We start from the raw sequence: 18,997 nt of genomic DNA, 5'->3' as shown, positions 1-18,997 counted from the left end.
AGACTCCACACAGAAGGCACTCCCCTCACCCCAGCCGAGAATCGAACGGGAGAACCTCTTGCTGTGAGGCAACAACGCTACTGCTGCACCACCGTGGATACTAAGTTAAATATCTTTCCAACTCAGTGTCACTCCCAGATGTATAAAAAACAACAAAATAAAATTATACTGTCTTTAAGGATTTTCCATATGTAAACTATGGTGCCCTGAACAGACACTGCATCAATCAAGTGGGATCATATATTAGTTAGTTGAGTACTAGGCTAGTTGCCTTTGCGGGCCAATTTAAGCTTAGCCAATTTTCCCAAAGTGAGAACTAAACCCTGTAGCTTGTGGTTGTCAGATAAACACCTTAACCATTATGCCAACCCCCCTTCCTAAATAATCAGCCCTATCCAGTCTTGAACCCAGGACTCTGTACACCATAGTCATAGCAATGTACCACTACTCCATCTGAGCTTATTAGGCTGCCCTTCCCACAAAGCCGACTGGTGGATAATTTGCAGACCTAAACAATATTTTGAGCAATTGCTTCAATAAAGTCATCCCCTTGAGGCATAACTGTAGTAGAAAATTCTATGATAAGCCCAAATGTTGGAATTACAAAATGAAAAAGTCTCAAGCCAAAACAAAAGAGCCCACTATATCTTCAAACTTTGCTCAGCTCATCACAACAAAACTAGGATCAACTGCTTCCAAAAAGATCACATTCCCTGATTCTAGGTTTAATGTAGAGCCATAACGTTCTTACTTCAGAAAAATATAGAACTCAGAAGTCTTAGTGTCTAGGTCTTTATTCTGGTGCTAACATTAGTGACAGTTTTTGCAATTCAGCTAACTTTACTCCCAGAACTATAGTCAGAAATATTTGTTTTATACTCACATGTCAAGTTATTGCCCTTTACTACCCATCTGACTAAAAAGAAATGTACAAATTTCCCCATATTTTGCTCCATACAAACCTAAGAAATGTGCACTTAATTTTTCCACAGTCATAAAGTTATTTTTGATAGGAATATTCCCCTATCAAATATGTCGTGTACAGATATGACACATTTGTTACTTCATCTGTGAGGCAGGTGTCACCAAGAGAGGCCATCATTTAGGTAGCCATCAGAGATTGTTTGAGGGTTTTTTCTTTTGTGGCCATGTGTCCCAAAACACACATGGCTACACAAAGAGAGGGGACATGCAATAGACTGTCTGTATTGGGAGTTTCCTCACTTTTACAAAGGATGTTGAAACGGGTCTATACTATATGATCGAAACTTTAGTTAGTCGAATAACTAAAGCTTGATCACTAAATGTCGAAGTCCCAAAACTGAAACGGCAGTTTCCACACAGGGAAACAATGCCGTTGTCCCAACTAAAAAAAAAAAATCATTAAACACAAAACAAGTGGGGGGCTGTGCCACCCCCCACACACACTCCTAACTAAATATACCAGCTTTGAGATCGCTCCACATTGTAGAATGGGCAAAATCCATGTAACGGCCAAACAAATTGTTTCCCTTTGTGGAAACTGCTGTTTGCAGTTTTGCAACTTCGACATTTAGTGATCGAGCTTTAGTTATTCGACTAACTAAAGTTTCGATCATATAATATAGACCCTGTTGAAATGCCACTGACAAGACTCACAGCTGCTGTGATGATGAGTTTACTAATGGTTTAGCACTTTCATTCCAGTACAGAAACTTCTTCAGAATAATGCACAGTTAATCCAAGTTAAATACTTCATGCAAAGAATCACGTGGTAAACAACTTTTAAAATCCAGTCGTAGTTAACCACAAGTTAATTACTTTAAAAAATGTAATAACTGTAAGGAAAGTTATCATTAGCCCTAATTTTTACTGCAACTATTTAATAAAGAGTTTTGTTAATACTGCCCTTTGTCAGGAGTGCACGGGTTTTTATATTGGGAAAAACAAAACTGGATAGGATACAAGAACATATATACAGTATTGAGAAAAAAGATAACAATAATGCATTAGCTAAATATATTGTTGAGTTCCCTAATCAGTATTGTTTTTATTTTTTGGGGTTGAGAAATCATGGATGAACCCAAGGGGAGGAGCAGAAGATGTGTCCCTCAAAGTTCAGGAACTCCATTGGCAAATTAAAAGAAATGCTGGTGAAAGTTCAGGACCGAATGGTATGATTTCTGTAAATTGCTTGCTCAGGATGAATTTGTTGGGTCTAGTGCAGATTTCATAAAGTTATATTTTAATCAGTGGAATTTTTATGCTATATGATTTTTTTTTAATAAACTAACTTGTGGTTAACTGTGATTGGATTATAAAAGTTATTATGTGATTCTTTGCATGACGTATTTAACTTGGATTAACAGTTAGTACATTATTCTGAAGAAATTTCTGTACTGGAATGAAAGCGCTAAATCATTAATAAACTTATCACGGCAGCTGTGAGTCTTTGTACACCTAGAGGTCTTTTGTGGCTATTAGTTTACAACTGATGTTACCAGCAAGCAGCACAGCTCAGACACACAGACTGCCCTGCCCATGTGCCTCTGTTATTCTTTCACCCCACCTCGGAAAAGTGAGCAGGCTCATGCCTTATCATTTCTTCCCCACCTCCTGCTAGCTCCTACAGGTGCTACAGCTGGTAATCAAGGTCCTGTCATCTGGATCATAACTAAGGCTTTATGACACTGTGTTACGGATGTGGTTTACCTGTACTATACAACACTCTGCAAGAAGTTATAGACAGAGAGTGCTGCATCATTTTCATTGCAGGTCCCCAACAACACTATTGTAACTTGTTAGAAAAGGCAAAGTGGCTGTCTGTTACATCAAGAGCTACCCTACATCTTAAATGCTTGACTATTAAGCTCCTCATCTGCAGGTGTTGACTGTCCCTTACCTCAAGACATTATCACAGCAGTAATATTTTGCCACTAAACTCTCCCACCAGTGATTCCATGACCATAATCAAACTATCCATCAATAATTCCGTAGGCAAAAACAAGTATTCTCAAAGTTAACACCAGCCTCATGGAACAGCCTCTCAGAAAAAAATCAGCAGGATCAGTGGCTTCAGAAAAATGAAGGATACTCTCAAAAAACACCTCTGCAATAAGTGTAAATGATCCTTCTTTGATCATGTGTAAACCATAAACCCAGGGCAGTATCTTAAGTAAAATAATAATTGCTTCTACTTCCAAACATAGTTACCAGTCTGAGTTACTACATAACATAAACTACACATATGACCATGCTGTAAATTACACTGAATGTGTTACATCCGTAAACACATATCTGTACAGTATGTATATGGGGAAGTTAATATTACAGTCACATTTGAAAGTTGTATGATCTTTGTGTATATTTTATTACCTGTGTGTTGCAGTTACTGTACCTTTTGCCCATACCTGTGCAACATCTGTGTTGCAACTGATGTAACTTGTGTAAGATGATGTACTTTTTGATTATACTTTGTAGCAGTCAGTTTGGTCCAGGCCATGGTTGAGAAGAGTCCTTGGACAAGTCAACTAACTCGGGTAGCAATTCAAAAAATTAATAAATGAATAACAAGAAAGATTGTGGAATGGTGTGGTTTCTGGTGCTTATATATTTGTAACAACAGTATACCATTCTTGACTAGATGTGTGATACAACAGTCATTACCTTTCACCTCAGGGCCTAGATTCTCATTTAGCTCTCCTGATTTTGTCAGGAGGTGGAGGCAACTGAGAATCAGTCTAACAGGCTTACTTATTCTGCTAAGCAGAAAATGTTTACTGGCTATGTGAAGTAGTATCCCTTTCCCCTAAGAATAGTGAACTTGCAGATCTGTCTGACTTCTCTGTGATACAACTTTGATCCAGGTCTCAATTTGTTCAAGGCAAAGGTGCATGGTGTAGACAACTGAGTGCATTTTGAGCAAATAGAGGGTTGAACTCTGGCAGAATGCAGTCTGTCCAGTTATTAAAGGAGGTGCTTAATGTCTATCCCAGATGAAAAAAATCTTCACCTTTTTGGAACTTCAACCTATAAGTAGTCTGGTCCTTCAGTTTTATGAGAAGGCTGGCACTGCAGGATTAAAATTAATCTCTTGAAAGACCTTGTTATGGCAGCCATCATCTCTGCCAGATACCTCTCATTGGTGCAGGCCTTTATATGTAGACAATTATGTTTGATTGTCTGCACAGACTGTTTTTCTATGTAAAAAACCCTCACTTGTTGCAGACAGTTCTTTGAAGATCATTGTTAGGTTGGTATGTTCATCTTCCTGTTTATTTTTCATAAGCAAAATCCATGTCAGAAAGAGTTTTTCATACCCTGGGCATGCAGTCTTTTTTTTTTTCACTGAAATATTTACTGTGGTCAGAAAAACAGATCACCTACTTACTTGGTTTCTTTGGAAGGGCTCACATTTGTCTGATGGATTTTTATTTATTTATCTGTGTAGCTGTCTGTGTATTCATTGCATTTGTTTACAGGGATTGTCCAACTGGGCTATGCAAGACTCATTTTTAGTAGTGGCCCGGGGAGACAAACTTCATAAATTGGCATAGTAGATGGTCAGCTGTGCTGTATTCTGCTACTAAGTAGGCAAAACACAGTCAAATGTCATTCAGCCAGTGGAAGGTTTCTGTAGACTGTTTCAGGAACATTTTTACTGTGGACATCTGAACTGCAGTGATTTGTTCACATGTACATACCTTCACTATGCATTACTGCCTAGGTCTTTACTTCAGGAGCCAAAATTCCTTTTGCATCTCTTTGCTTCAGGATTTAACCTTCAAAAGTCTCATTGCTTTTGTCTTTGCTGACTCCTGACTTACCTTGGAGGCTCTGCTTGACAGCTTTTACATAGATCTGTGAGATGTTAGCATATCAAGTCATTTTCTAGAACGGTCCTCTGCAGTTGGTACAGACACTTTCCAGTGTCCACATTATTGTAAATAATTACTATATCCACTTTTCTGAACTGACCTCTCTATTACAGGTTTGTATTTCTGTAGCTCTTTTTCTTTCTTAAATAGCTTGCCCATATCCCATAGGGGTGAGAATTGAATAGCCTGGTGTTAGGTGCACCCTCTTGTTCCATCATAATGATTGGATGGTGTGTGCTGGTTATGGGTGCCTCTCCCCCTGGTGTGAGGACTAGTAGTCAAGAATGAACTCTTTCAAGAATACTCTCAGGAAAGTGCTTCTTGATGTTAGATGTTACTGACAGAGAGTATTTTTTAAGGGAAACTGCTACGGTGGCTACATATATCTGTAATTTACTTCAAAATACTCAGAAATCAGCAAGCAGTATGACAAGGCTGTAACAAGGGACAGAGTAATACAGAGTTGTAGGATGAAGAGGTGTTCACTGTAGAAATCCAGAAATTATTATCCCACTATATGTTTAAAAGAATATATACATATATCATCTGCAAACATCAGTGCAGTTCTGGAGCCACCAGCTATGCAAAGTGTTGGATGAGAGGGAAATGGTCCAGAGAACTGTAGCTAAAATAAGTGATGCAGGAATTACCTTAATAGGTTTTGGTAGATCAATAAAAAGTATAGTTGTGTATATAAGAGAAAAATGTATGGAAGTGAGAGCACAACAGAAACTTTCATTTTCCTTAAAGGAATCTATAAGGCAAACTGGAGAAACATTTGCCAGAAAAGAAGGTATGCAGGAAAAAGAAATTAGCATTCAAGCATAAAAGCAGATAGCTTAGCGACAATGTTAAGGAGCATGTCTTCACAAAGACGTGTTTGCATACATGGACCAGCCTCCTTTTGGAAATAATACAACATGCTGGTAGGATTCTGCAAAGCACAGGGCATATTTTAGTGATGATCAGAATGGAGACTGTCTGGAACCAGCAACACTTATTGCTGTGAAATTCATTACATCTGTGTTTGAAATTAACAAAAATACTAATCTCTGTAATATTTTCACTGACTTGTCTGGGGAACTTGTGCTATTCAGAAAGAAAATGTATCTAGCTTGTGTTTGATTTTTTCATTTGTTTCTAGGTGTCTCGAATGACAAGATCAACAACTGCAGAAGGTTTAGTGGTAGTAGTTTGTGCACTTTTTGGCCTGTTTGGCATTTCTATCTACCCTGTCTGTATGGAACTTGCAGTTGAATGTTCTTATCCAGTAGGAGAAGCAACATCTGCAGGTCTTCTCTTTGTCTCTGGGTAAGTAGCTTAATTCTACCATTTTCATGACAGCTGTACCTTAAGCACAAGGTTTCCTCTTTTAAAAGGGTTTATTTCTGCATACAACATTATTCCTGTACTGCCATACACAAAGCTTGACTTAGAGTTTCTCCATTGTTTATCATTTGTACAGTTACCATGCTGAGTTTGCATGAAATCATGCAATGATTTTTAATGAATTTGTCTTCATAACATTTACAGCATTATGCTGAAAATCACAACAAGCGGCCGCTCTAGGCTTAATTTCAAATGCTTTATTTCTAAAAAACTATTCCATCTACTTTCTTCTCTTGGCTTTTTCAAGAAAATGAGTTATCATCATATTATGTCCATATTTTTAAACTAGTGTAACATGAATAATGAATTAAGCCAACTCTATGGTTTAGAGAGATAAAGCTCTGACTATAACCCAGATGACCTGGTTTTGTTTCATGCCTTGGGTGTGTAAGGAATTGGTAGGGAGGATGAAGGATTGGAATTGCTTGCACTCAAGGCACCCTCTCATGGTTCAAATTCTCTGATGGAGATGGGAGAAACAACCATGACATTTTACTGGAGAGTGGACAGAGTGTCCTGCTGATGTTAGCTCCTTATGGAAATGAGGGGTAGTTCAGTGCTAACGCCTGTTGCACGCCCCATCATTGGGGTGTTACTGAGTATGTGCATAGGTGGGGTAAAGATAGGGAAAGCACTCTCCAGTAGCAGTACGAATCTGTCCTGTGGTTCTTGATCTCCTCAATGGTCCTGGCCATGGGTAGGTTTAGCCAAGAAGAGGAACTAGGGGCAGCTGATGATCAGCTGTGAGGAGCACAAAATAGAGCAAAAAGAATAATAAATTATATGTTTAGGGAATTTAAAATATGCAGTTTCTGCACATAAAGTAAAGTATTTCTGTAAATTTGAGGACTACACTCCGTTTATCTGTTTTCACTTGTGTGCAGTTCATTTTATCATATAGTTTTCACATTTACTTACACTCTGTGGTAAACATTATAAAGCATTTAAGCATTATGTGGTAACAGTAACATGTATGAGTTTCACCTTTTATATTTTAAGTGTGATTTCAATTGAGAGGAACCATTTAGACCAAATAACTTTATGATCTAGAAGTTTTATAGGATTCATTTTGACCAAATACCTTTATACCCGTGTAGTTTTATCTTTTATAGTGTAAGTGGTGATGCTCAAGGTATGCATCTTAAGCTTACAAATACTGGGGAATGCACTAACAGCTGTTCTGGATGTTAATGGCTTTATGTCATTGCACATTATGTGTAGATGTGGAGAATGAGTAGAGTATAAAAATCAAAACTTCCCTATTTTTGTTTAGGATGCCTCAGCCTCCTGTCAAAGCAAGAAGTATCAAATTAGGTCTAGGAGGGTCAAAAGTGACTCCCTTGTTTCGAGTTTGAGGAGAAGCACTAGTGGCAGCTGATAGTCTGCTAGCTTGTGTCTAAAAAAAAATAAAACAAAAAACTTCATTACAAGTATCTCCTCCTTTTTTTGCTTTCATAAACCCTGATCTGATGTTGTCTGCTCATCTGGATTCAACCTGTGGCACTTCAGATTTGACACTGGCCAGTTCAAACATCTCACTAGATCTAGTTTGCCGCCATTCGTGTCTGCAGCCCGGTCTTTGGCTCCACTTGACTAATTCATTTCTTCAAAGAAGTTAGAGTAACTTTAGTGAAATAATTTCTTCTCTTTCCCTCATAGAGCATTTGGTAGTGTTTCTTGATAGGTTTAGATAATTTTTAGGTAGTTTTAGGGTGAGGTAGCTTAGATAATTTGCACTTTTCCCTTTAATCGTTAGGTCCTTTACTGTTAATTTCTTGTTGTGTGTGTTGTAGTAGGACTCTGCCAATAGATAAGGAGTTCAAAAAGTGCATTTGCTGTGGGCACAAGTTGCCCTCCCAGGATGCACACCTTAAATGTGTTTATTATCTGGGTCCTGAGTATTTGGACTCGGGATTCTCTGTTTGTGAGAACCTCGGCTTGTGCACTCTCAACAGGCATAATGCCAAGCTCATTTTGAAAGGGCTTTTACTTTCTAGCTCATCTGATTCTGCTTCTAAGGCTACTCACCTGGATCACAAGACTGGGACCAAGAAGTCCTGGCTGCGAAGCTGTATAACATACCAAAAGGGAGCGCAAGAGATGATCTTCGGCATTACATTCCCCATTGGACCAGCTCCCCCGAGCTCTCTGGGTCTGAAGGTCCTTCAACTTTCTGCCTCCCAGGAAGCATTGCAGTGACATGTGCTCTAACTTGTCAGAGCCAATTGCCTGCAGCACTGAACTCAGGAAAAATGGCATCTCCATCTCCAAGTATTCTGAACCCCTTCCTGATCAAAGGGGTACCTTCAGGTAGGATGGCATCCCCCGTTTCTCCTCATACTCCTCCTCTTCAGTTGCTGGAGTCTTTCCCATCTCTTCTCGATTCATACCCTTCCCCGTCTTGGATCTGGCATGCAGGGTCCTCTTCCCATAGACCTTGGAAGCCATCCTTGGTGGCTTCATCCATCCAGTTATGGTTGCTGGGCAGCATCAAACAACTGATCTGGAGCAGCTCATGAGGTCCGTCTTGCAGGCACAGATACAATTAGGCTTTATCCTCTTGGTTCTGGCTCTGACACTGGGACCCTCAGCTCCATCATTCTGGTTTCCTCCCACGGCCCCTTCAGATCTGGGTTCTTTGCATCAGTTGAGTTTTAACCTTCTGGATCAGATCTGACATTTTGGCCATCTTCAGCTCAGTCCTATTCCTTGGTAGCCTTGACTGTGACTTGTTTGGACCTGTCAGCACCTCAGAGCTGGGGAGTCAAAGCTGGAGTTTCTGGGTTAGGGTCAATGGACCCTGCTTCAGCATTGTTACTTCCTCTGAGCTTCAGCTTTAGACAGCTCGGCTTTGATCTCAATGTCAAGTCTAGGCATGGCTCGCTCAGGTTCAGGGCTGTCTTCAGTACCCTTAGGTTCTGCGGCCCTCTGACCCAAGAGGCCTGCCTCCAGTATGGCCTCTGACATTGTTGACAGGATGTTCTCTTCTTAGGAGAAGGGTCAGATGTGTCAAGTTAACATCCCCTCCTAGTTTTCAACATTTCTTCTAGCCAGTCAGCAGTCTGCTGAGGGACATCCTGCATCAGCCAGCCTGTAGTCTGCTTTCTGACCCTTCCCCCTCCTCCCCAGCTTCATCATAATTGGATATTTTGGGGAAGAAAAAGTGCAAGAGGAAGCACTTGGATTCCCTGAAGGAGTCCCTCACTGAGGATACTGACCTCGAAGAAGGAGAAAGTTCCCCCAAGTCCCCTGTGTGATGACACCTCTTTTGACGATTTACTGGAGCTGCTTCACTAGTGTAGGGGCTGGAGCACCAAAACCCCCTCAAAGGAGGAGTCATTTTTTCTGGAGGCCTTTGGCATCAGACTGTCCACATCTTGGGTGGTTCCCCCTCTGGATGCCTTTATAGGCCTAGTATCCAGGAGGGTGTAAAAAGAACACTATATATAAAACCTATTCCTAGGAAGTTGGTCAAAGTTCTTGCCCCTCCCAAATTTCAGGCCTCATTGGAGTAAGGGTGCAGCTGTCAATGCCATTGTGGTGACGGCAGCCACCAAAAAGGAGATTTATCAGGAGAGATCCTCGATTGCCCCCTCCTCGAACAGGGAGTCTGAGGCTCTGGATTGATTAGGGAAGCGATCCTATGCCTCAGCCACCTTTGCTTTAAGGGCACTTAACTACCTATCACACTTCACAAAGTGTCGAACACCCTCATGACACAGCAGTCTCTGGATATCCTGAAAAAGCTGGAGACTCAGTTGTCCACCTTGATTTCTATAATGAATGTTTCAGTGAGACTTGTCTCTAATGCGGCTGATGGAGCATTTAGAGAAGCAGGTTCCATGGTTTCCATGTGGCCTTTTCCAGCAAGCCTTTTCAGTGATAATGAAGGGTTGCCAGACTGCTGTTCTCTGGAGGCAGTTGGGGGCCATCTAGATCTCCACCCAAAAGCTTGAGTGTTGAGAGTCATATCCAGAGGTTATTTCATCACCTTTGTAGAGGTTCCAAACTGTCACCCAAAATGTCTCCCAGATGTCCCACCCCATCAGAGACTTTGCGCAGTGGCAGTGATCCAAAAGTTGCTTACAAATTGAGTCATTCAGGAGGGCCCACCAGACCAGATAAGATCCTGGGTCTATTCCAGATTTTTTTCTTGTATTTAAGCAAACTAAACCAGTTTGTCAGAAAGACCAAGTTCCAGATGGTCACAGTGCAGTCCATGTTACCTCTTCTGAGAAAAGACAACTGGATGTGCTCGATAGACCTCAAGGATGCTTACCTTTACATGAAGATAGATCGTCATTCCTATAGGCTTCTTTGCTTAGATCTCATAGCCCATCATAATCAGTTCAGGGCCCTGCCATTTGATCTCACCACAGCCCTCCGAATGTTTACCAAGTGCATGGCAGTGGTCACAGCCTGGCACCAGCTGCAGGGACTTCAGGTCTTTCCATAAGTGGACAATAGGCTTCTCACCACCCCCACAAAGGCATTGTTGATCTCAGTCTGGGACTCCTTACTCCAGCTATGTGATAACTTTTCAACTACCCAAAACTAAGCCTTCAGTCTGTACAAGTCTAGAGTTCATAGGATGCCATTTAGACATGGGCTGTCAAATTGCCAGGCTGCCAAGCTCCATAGTTTTCAGTGTCCAAGCTCAGGCCCTGTTAATGCTTGCAACTCCCAAACCTCCAGCTCACACACTTATGAAGCTATTGGGTCATAAGGCAGTGTCCCTAAGAATAGTCCTTCTAGCCAGGTATCACATGAGGACCCTACAGTGGATTCTAACCATTCAGTGGTTCCTCCTAATGCATCCATTGAATTTTCCCATATGGCTGATGAGAGTGTGTCTTGAGCAGATTTAGGAGTGATTACAGTCTCCATTAGTAGTGCAAGGGAGACTGTTTGTAATTCTTTCTCCTTTGGCTACTGTTTCCTTCCTGGAGTGGGGGCGGGGGCCATTTCAAAGGGATGATGGTTCAAGGGTCATGGTCTTTCACTGAGGCTCACAGCCACATCAACATTCTGGAGATGAGAGTGGTCCTGCTGGCATTGCATGCTTTTCAGGATGCCCTCTGCAAGGATCTGATTGTGATACAGATGGACAGTATGTCGGTCATCTGATATCTCAACAAACTGGGGGAACATGTTCTTACCCTCTTTGTCGGGAGGCTGTGAGGGTTTAGCAGTGGGTGATCTCCTCTCAGTGTTTTTTGGTGGCAATGCATATCACAAGGAAATCCAACATTCTGTCTGATAGTCTCAGCAGGAGCATGTTATTGCCTCAAGAATTATCCCTAAGTCAGACAGTGGCAGCTCAGACTTTTTGACTCTGGGGCATTCCATGTTGTGACCTTTAACACCAAGTGTGACAGCTGTTATGCCACTGTACCCCCCCTGGTACAGTCACCCAGTGATGCTCTGATGCGTGCTTGAGCCGTAGGAATTCTTTATGCTTATCCCCCAATTCCCCTGATGGTAAAGTTTCTACAGAGAGCAGCCCACTGCAAAGCTACAATGACTCTCATCACTCCCTTTTGGACTTGTCAGGTGTGGTTTTCCTTCCTTTGGCATCTTCTGAAATACTCACCTTGGGTATTGGATCCCATTCTGGATCTCATTTATTACCCAGCTGGTATGGATCCCCCCAATTTTTAGTCTCTTAAGTTGACTGCATGGTTTCTCCAGTTCCTTTGATAGCCAGTTGTCCCAAGCTTTCATAAGTGGTCATTCATATATTGTCCTTCTCTCAGAATGAATCCACTAGAAAAGTATATACCAGTAAATGGAAAAGATTTGTTTTGTGGATGGTGGCTCAGGGACTCAACCCCTTCTCTGCATCCATGAAATCAATCTTGGATTTTCTGGCTGAGTTGTTTGGCTCAGGGTCTAGTTTTTCTGCTATCAAAGTACAAGTTAGTGGTTGTTTCTGACATTCGTAGCTGTAGAGATAATATGCCCTTGGCTTCTCTCAAGATATTCAAGACTTTTCTCAAAGGTATTTTTCTTCTTCGTCGTCCAGTATGGCATCCACTCCCTCCCTGGGATCTGCCTTTTGTTCTTCAGGTCCTAGCTGGTCCTCCTTTTGAAACTTCAGCCTCCTTGGATTTGAAGCTGTTGTCTTGGAAAACTTTAAAATCCCAAAGAATAAGGCATGACATCTGGAACAACAAATTAATTTATTATAAAGCGCTTTTCGTCCACACCTAGTAGTCAAACTTCATCATATACAAGTACTTCATTCACAAGAAACAGTTTAAATAACCCTCTCAGTAAGTCACATGACAGTCAAGCTCAGTAAGTCACATGACATCCCAGCTAAAATTTTAAAGCATGTGTGTGTGTGTGTGTGTGTGTGTTGTGTAAATAAAAGGGGGGTAGGAGTGTGTGTGTGTGGTGGGGGGGGGTCATACCAGTTATCCAAAATTTTGCCTCTTATTTTCAGTTTGCTTCTCATAAAATTGTGTTTTTTGTCTGGCAAATCATTGAGGATTGAAGTCAGAAAATAATGGCAGACATTTGAGTTTTAGACTTCATATCCTCAGAAAATGTATACTAATGCAAACCTTGTTATTCTATCCACTTTCATACCTCTCAACTGGGCAGATTTTCACAGAATGTCCATATTTCTGCCTTACATTTTTGGTCTGTTCCTCATAAAATTCTGTTTTTTTTTGACAAATCATTGGGATGAGCTAAGGATTAAAGTTACTAAATAATGACATGTATTTGTGTTTCAGACTTCATATCCTTTAGAAAATGCATTCTAACACAAATCCTGTTATTTCCAGCAACTTTCTAAATGTGTCCCTAGTTTTGGGACTTTGTCCCCAACATTATAACAAGCGCTGTTCAGGTTTCACATGCTAAGAGATTGAGTTATGGTGTGTGTGTGTGTGTGTGTGTGTGTGTGTGTGTGTGTGTGTGTGTGTGTGTGTGTGTGTGTGTATGTATGTATGTGTAAGTAAGAGGGGGGTAGGAGCGTGTGTGTGTGTGTGTGTGTGTGTGTGTGTGTGTGTAGGGGGGGGGGGTCATACCAGTTATCCAAATTTTTGCCTCTTATTTTCAGTTTGTTTCTCATAGAATTCTGTTTTTTCTGGCAAATCATTGAGGGCTGAAGTCAGAAAATAATGGCAGACATTTGAGTTTTAGACTTCATATCCTCAGAAAATGCATACTAATGCAAACATTGTTGTTCTATCCACTTACTTACCTCTGAACTGTACATATTTACACAGAATGACCAGATTTGTGCCGTTTATTTTTGGTCTGTTCCTCATAAAATTCTGGGTTTTTTTTGACAAATCACTGGGATGAGCTAAGGATGAAAGATACTAAATAGTGACATATATTTGTGTTTCAGACTTCATATCTTTTAGAAAATGCATTCTAACACAAATCCTGCTATTCTAGCAACTTTCTAAATGTGTCCCTAGTTTTGGGACTTTGTCTCCCACATTATAACAAGTGCTGTTCAGGTTTTTCATGCTAAGAAATTTAGAGTTATGGTGTGTATGTGTGTGTGTGTGTGTGTGTGTGTGTGTGTGTGTGTGTGTGTGTGTGTGTGCGCGTGTGTGTGTGTGTAAGTAACAGGGCGTATGAGTGTGTGTGTGTGTGTGTGTGGGGGGGTCATACCAGTTATCCAAGTTTGCCTCTTATTTTCAGTTTGTTTTTCATAAACTTGTGTTTTTTCTGGCAAATCATTGAGGACTGAAGTCAGAAATTAATGGCAGACATTTGAGTTTTAGACTTCATATCCTCAGAAAATGCATACTAATGCAAACCTTGTTATTCTATCCACTTTCATACCTCTCAGCTGTACAGATTTTCACAGAATGTCCAGATTTTTGCCTTATATTTTTGGTCTTTCCCTCATAAAATTCTGTTTTTTTTTTGACAAATCACTGGGATGAGCTAAGGATTAAAGTTACTAAATAATGACATGTATTTGTATTTCAGACTTCATATCCTTTAGAAAATGCATTCTAACACAAATCCTGTTATTCTAGCAACTTTCTAAATGTGTCCCTAGTTTTGGGACTTTGTCCCCAACATTATAACAAGTGCTGTTCTTGTTTCTCATGCTAAGAGATTGAAAGTTATGGTGTGTGTGTGTGTGTGTGTGTGTGTGTGTGTGTGTGTGTGTGTGTGTGTGTGTGTGTGTGTGTGTGTGTGTGTGTGTGTGTGTAGAATAGGGAGGTAGCATACCCCTCAGCTGTCCAGGTTTTTGCAGAATGTCCAGATTTTTGCCGCGTATGCCTCCTAAAAAGGATTGAAGTTGCTAAATAATAACAGACATTTGAGTTTTAGACGTCATATCTTTTAGAAAAATGCATACTAACACAAATCCTGTTATTCGAGCAATTTTCTAAGTTCATGAGAGCAATATTTATAAACTGTTTCTATTTATTTTAGGCTTTGTCCAGATTTCTTGTACTAAGAGGTTGAGGTGTGTGTGTGTGTGTGTGTGTGTGTGTGTGTGTGTGTGTGTGTGTGTGTGTGTGTGTGTGTGTGTGTGTGTGTGTGTGTGTGTGTGTGTGTGTGTGTGTGTGTGTGTGTGTGTGTCTGAGACAGTGAAATGTCCTAGTTAGAGTTAGCAAGTGGAATTTATTTTCAAGTGCATTTTCAAGGAATTGTGAGCTTTAAGAGAAGAGAAGTTTACTGCTGCTCATGTTAAGTCTGCTTAAAATATGCAACTGTTTTGTTTAGCGAATGGTATCACTACAGTGGTTTAGAATTTTAAAGCAGTGTTAGTAGCACAGCAGGTGGCATACTAGCATCTTGATGTAGAGGGCTGTAGGTTCTACTCTCAGAGCATGTAGATGTGTATTTTAAGGGCATGAGGTGCTACAGTCCTAAGTATTTCTACCTTTGGATGAGATGCCTAATAACTATGAACCTGTTTTTCAGCTTGTCACCCATTCCCTATTGCAATATGCCAACTTACCATTTTTTGTAATGTAACATAGGTAATTTATTCTTTAAGGGCAGCAGTCACTGAATTTATAGAAGAAACACTGAAATATAGTTGTTTTGTAGCAACACCTCTTCATTAGTTTCAGATCTCTTAAATGTGGAATTATTCAGATGACTTTTACTTCTGCAGAGATTGTACATATTGACTGATATATGGTGGATTGTAATAACAGAAGTTTGAATGACCTTTTATGGTTGAAATGTTCTGAATTGGTCAGTTTGTCGTTATTGGTTCATATGTTTTGTTTCATTGCTTATTAGAAAAATGTTCAAAACTATTAATTTAAAACACACTGTCTAACAAGTTGTGCTATATTATACAAAGGATGTAATTCAATTATTATATAATTAATACAATCAGGAAGGCGAATCAAAGAACTTTTGCATGGTCCTAAAAATGTGTGCTAGGGGTGTATGATTTAAAAACAACCCAAAAGTAAACTGAACCTGACACTGGCCAGATGCAGCTTCTTTGAATGTAGGTTTCAATGCTGTTTCAGTGAATGTGAGTTTCAAAGGTAGAGGAGTTTTAATGCTAAGTCTGTTTTCATTGTAAGACTTTTGCTTTGTTTAGCAAATGCCTATCAGTGTTTGTACTATAATATTTGAAATAAAAGTTGCAAATTAAATCTAAATATCTGTAATCATTGTAGAAGTAAAGCATAAAACAGTATGCACACTGAGAGTTTTGAAGAGTGTTTATGGCAACTGGGGAGAAATAGCCAAGTAATGGGACAATGGAACGACTGTGTGGGTGGTTGGGTTGCGTGAGGGGTTCTGAATTTGCACCCCCCCCTGCAAAAAATCCTGCAGGCTCCCCTGCTCTACAGCCTTTCTTTCTAGAGTACCTATTAGATGTACCTATTATGTTGCTGCTACTTGGCTGGGCCACCACACTTTTGTGTCACATTATAAGCTGGACATTCAATCCAGGTCCAAGGCTTCCTGTGGCTCTACTGTGTTTGCAAAATATCCTTCCTTAGCTCCCCACGAGGAATTGTCTTGGCAGAGGACTCTGTCCCATAGATTGAATACAGAGGGAGTAGACAACATAGGATACAATAGTTATAAACCCACCATAATTATATATCCGTGTTGTCTGCGTCAGTCTGGTTCAAACTTCCTGACCTTATTGCTGACATGCATTCCTCTCTGTGATGAATGGACATTAAAGGTTCTTCATTAAACTTTTAGAGTCTTACACTTCTGCTGGGTGGTCTCTTTCCAGTTGTGGGAAATGTATGAATGATTCAGTTACGTATGTTATATCATCATGTTTTGACTCATGGGTCAAACTCAAACTGGAGAATTGATGGTGAAGCAGGAAGTTATGGGTAAGGGAGGCAGAACCAAAACGAGCTAAAACCTTTTGAATTGGCTGCTGTTGGATCTGAGTCAGAGCTGAAATCCCACAGGTTGAACCAGACGGAGACAAACAACACAGATCTGTCATTATAGTGAGTACATAACTTTCGTTTTCTACATATGAACCTGAATCTGCATTCTCTTTTCTTTTTAATCAAATGTTTAAATAAGGTATTAACACTGTTTTTTTTCTGCAATTCTGATGCTATGTCTTAAACTGTTTTTCTTGCCAACATAACAGTAACTGTCTGAATGTGCCCAATATACTGCTCAGGAGGACAAGAGGGAATTTTTTAGTGCTAGACTTCATGATGTTGATTGAATAAAGCCAGAAGGATGTTCATCTACTGAGGTACTCTAGAGTTGAATGGAAAGACAGATGCGACAGAGAACTACACATCATTGAAACTTGGAATGAAAGAACAATGGTGCAAGGTAAACCTTAGATGATTAAGGATGAGATGACAGTAATGAAGATTGACACCTAAGGAATTAGTTAATTAAAATTGACTGAAATGGGTCATTTTACGTCAGATAATCATTGGGTCTTCTAATGTGGTTAAGAATCTTGCAGAAGAAATGAAGTAGTTCTCGCAGTTAATAAAATGGTGTCAAAATTAGTGCTTGATTTCACCCCCCAAAAAAATAGTACAATGATGTCAATCAGCCTACAAGGTAAGCTATTCAGCCTTACAGCAATACAACCTTACAGCAATACAAGTTTATGCTTTCATCTGCAGATGCTGAAGATGAAGAAGTTGACCAGTTTTATGAGGTTGCAACAGATAACACCAAAAAAGCCGTTACATTCATCATAAGGCAATGAATGGAGAAAGGAATGGAGAAAGGCAACAGTCATCCTTGTTCACAAAGGTGGGCTATCTACAGACCCTGGAAACTACAGAACAATAAGTCTCACTAGTCTTATATGTAAAGCCATGGAAAGAATTGTAATGAAGATGATCAATAGAGATATAGTAAACCTCCAGACACTGGACCCATCCCAGTTTGATTTTGGCAAGGGTAGATCATGCCTACTCATCCTGGTGGACTACTTTGAGAAGGTCACCAAAGCAATGGATGAGGGCTAAATCATTCACACTGCCTACCTTGACCTGGCCAAGGCATTTGACACAATACCCCATTCGGGCATTGTTGACAAACTCAAGAGTTTAGGTACAAACCTGTATGTCACACGATGGCTAGCCAACTGGCTCACAGACAGGACCCAGGAAGTTAAAATTGGGGAGTCCACCTCTACAAAGAGGCCAGTCACAAGTGGAGTCCTTCAGGAATCAGTTCTTGGACTGCTGCTTTTTGGCATTTACTTCTCAGAAGTCAAGGCCAATGTCAGTGGTGTCTGGCTAACTAAATTTACAGATGATTGCAAATTAGGAGCTGTCATTGAATCTCACACTGACACAGACAAACAGCTGGTGTCAGAGCCATTGACTAAAACTAAATGCCAAAAATGCATAAAAGTATCCTTTGGTAAGTCATCCATCCCTGGTAACTGTCATATTGACAACACACCCCTTAGAGTTGACCCAGTAGTCAGGGAGTTAGGGACACACATAGATGGTAAACTAGCATTTGACCATCATGTGTCTACAGTGGTGAGGAAATTATTTTATGTTGCGCAACTTTTTAACAAAGGTATGGCATCTAAGTCCAAGGAAGTCATTGTTCCACTGTATTCGGCATTCATCAGACCTGTCATTGAGTACAGTACTCCCTTTGGTATGTACCTAACCAGGCATGTCCAACAATTGAAACATCCACAGAGGTTCCTCACTAAAAGAATGTGGGTTCCTATTATATAAGTGAAGGCGCAATCCTTTGAATGTATCTTGATCGAACTTGAAAGCACGAAACAGCAAAGTAGCGAAGCGGCATGTAAGCGATTTCTTTCCCTGGGAAAGAAATTACTTGTAAAGCCACCAACGCTGAGCAGAAAAACCTTTATCAACACACAAAGCTTTCAGGTAAAAACCCTTTCTCAATGCTTTAAAGAAATTACTTGGACACCTCCGTTACTTTGTCGTTTTCCTCACTGTAGTGCGATCTCGGAGTTAGTATATTTAAGTAGGGGGGTGGGGGGCATAGCCCCCCTCATCGGGGGGGGTGGGGAGAAGCCCCCCACTTTATGTAATGTTTTGAAGTTTTTATTTATTTTTTTTTGTGGAACAGCGATTTTTCCCTCTGGGAAAAGAATCACTGTTCCAAGTGTCGGAGTGTACGCTTTTAGTTATATAGGATCGATAAATCAGCGTTCGATTTTTTAAGTGTTTGTTGATTTAATATAGACCCAACAATACATCACATAAGTAAAATGTCCTATGCAGAGAGCCTGAGGGCCATATCCCTGTATTCTGTCTCCTACAGGCTTTTGAGCAGGGGGTCTATGC

The 18,997-nt window shown here is 40.4% G+C and overlaps 1 protein-coding gene across 2 annotated transcripts in view; it reads left to right on the top strand.

Moving 5' to 3' along the window:
• Nucleotides 1–18,997, top strand: part of SLC49A3 (solute carrier family 49 member 3) — a 1,094,331-nt gene that overhangs the window by 451,491 nt on the left and 623,843 nt on the right. For both annotated transcript variants that reach the window (XM_044059106.1, XM_044059105.1), the window contains exon 8: nucleotides 6,001–6,167. In XM_044059106.1, the coding sequence (XP_043915041.1) occupies nucleotides 6,001–6,167 (167 nt within the window). The remainder of the gene's footprint in view (nucleotides 1–6,000; nucleotides 6,168–18,997) is intronic.

Source organism: Protopterus annectens, chromosome 17.part0 (assembly GCF_019279795.1).
Source record: "Protopterus annectens isolate FY-2018-M chromosome 17.part0, PAN1.0, whole genome shotgun sequence".
Classification (NCBI taxonomy): Eukaryota; Metazoa; Chordata; order Ceratodontiformes; family Protopteridae; genus Protopterus; species Protopterus annectens.
This window is presented reverse-complemented; position numbering and strand designations above follow the sequence as displayed.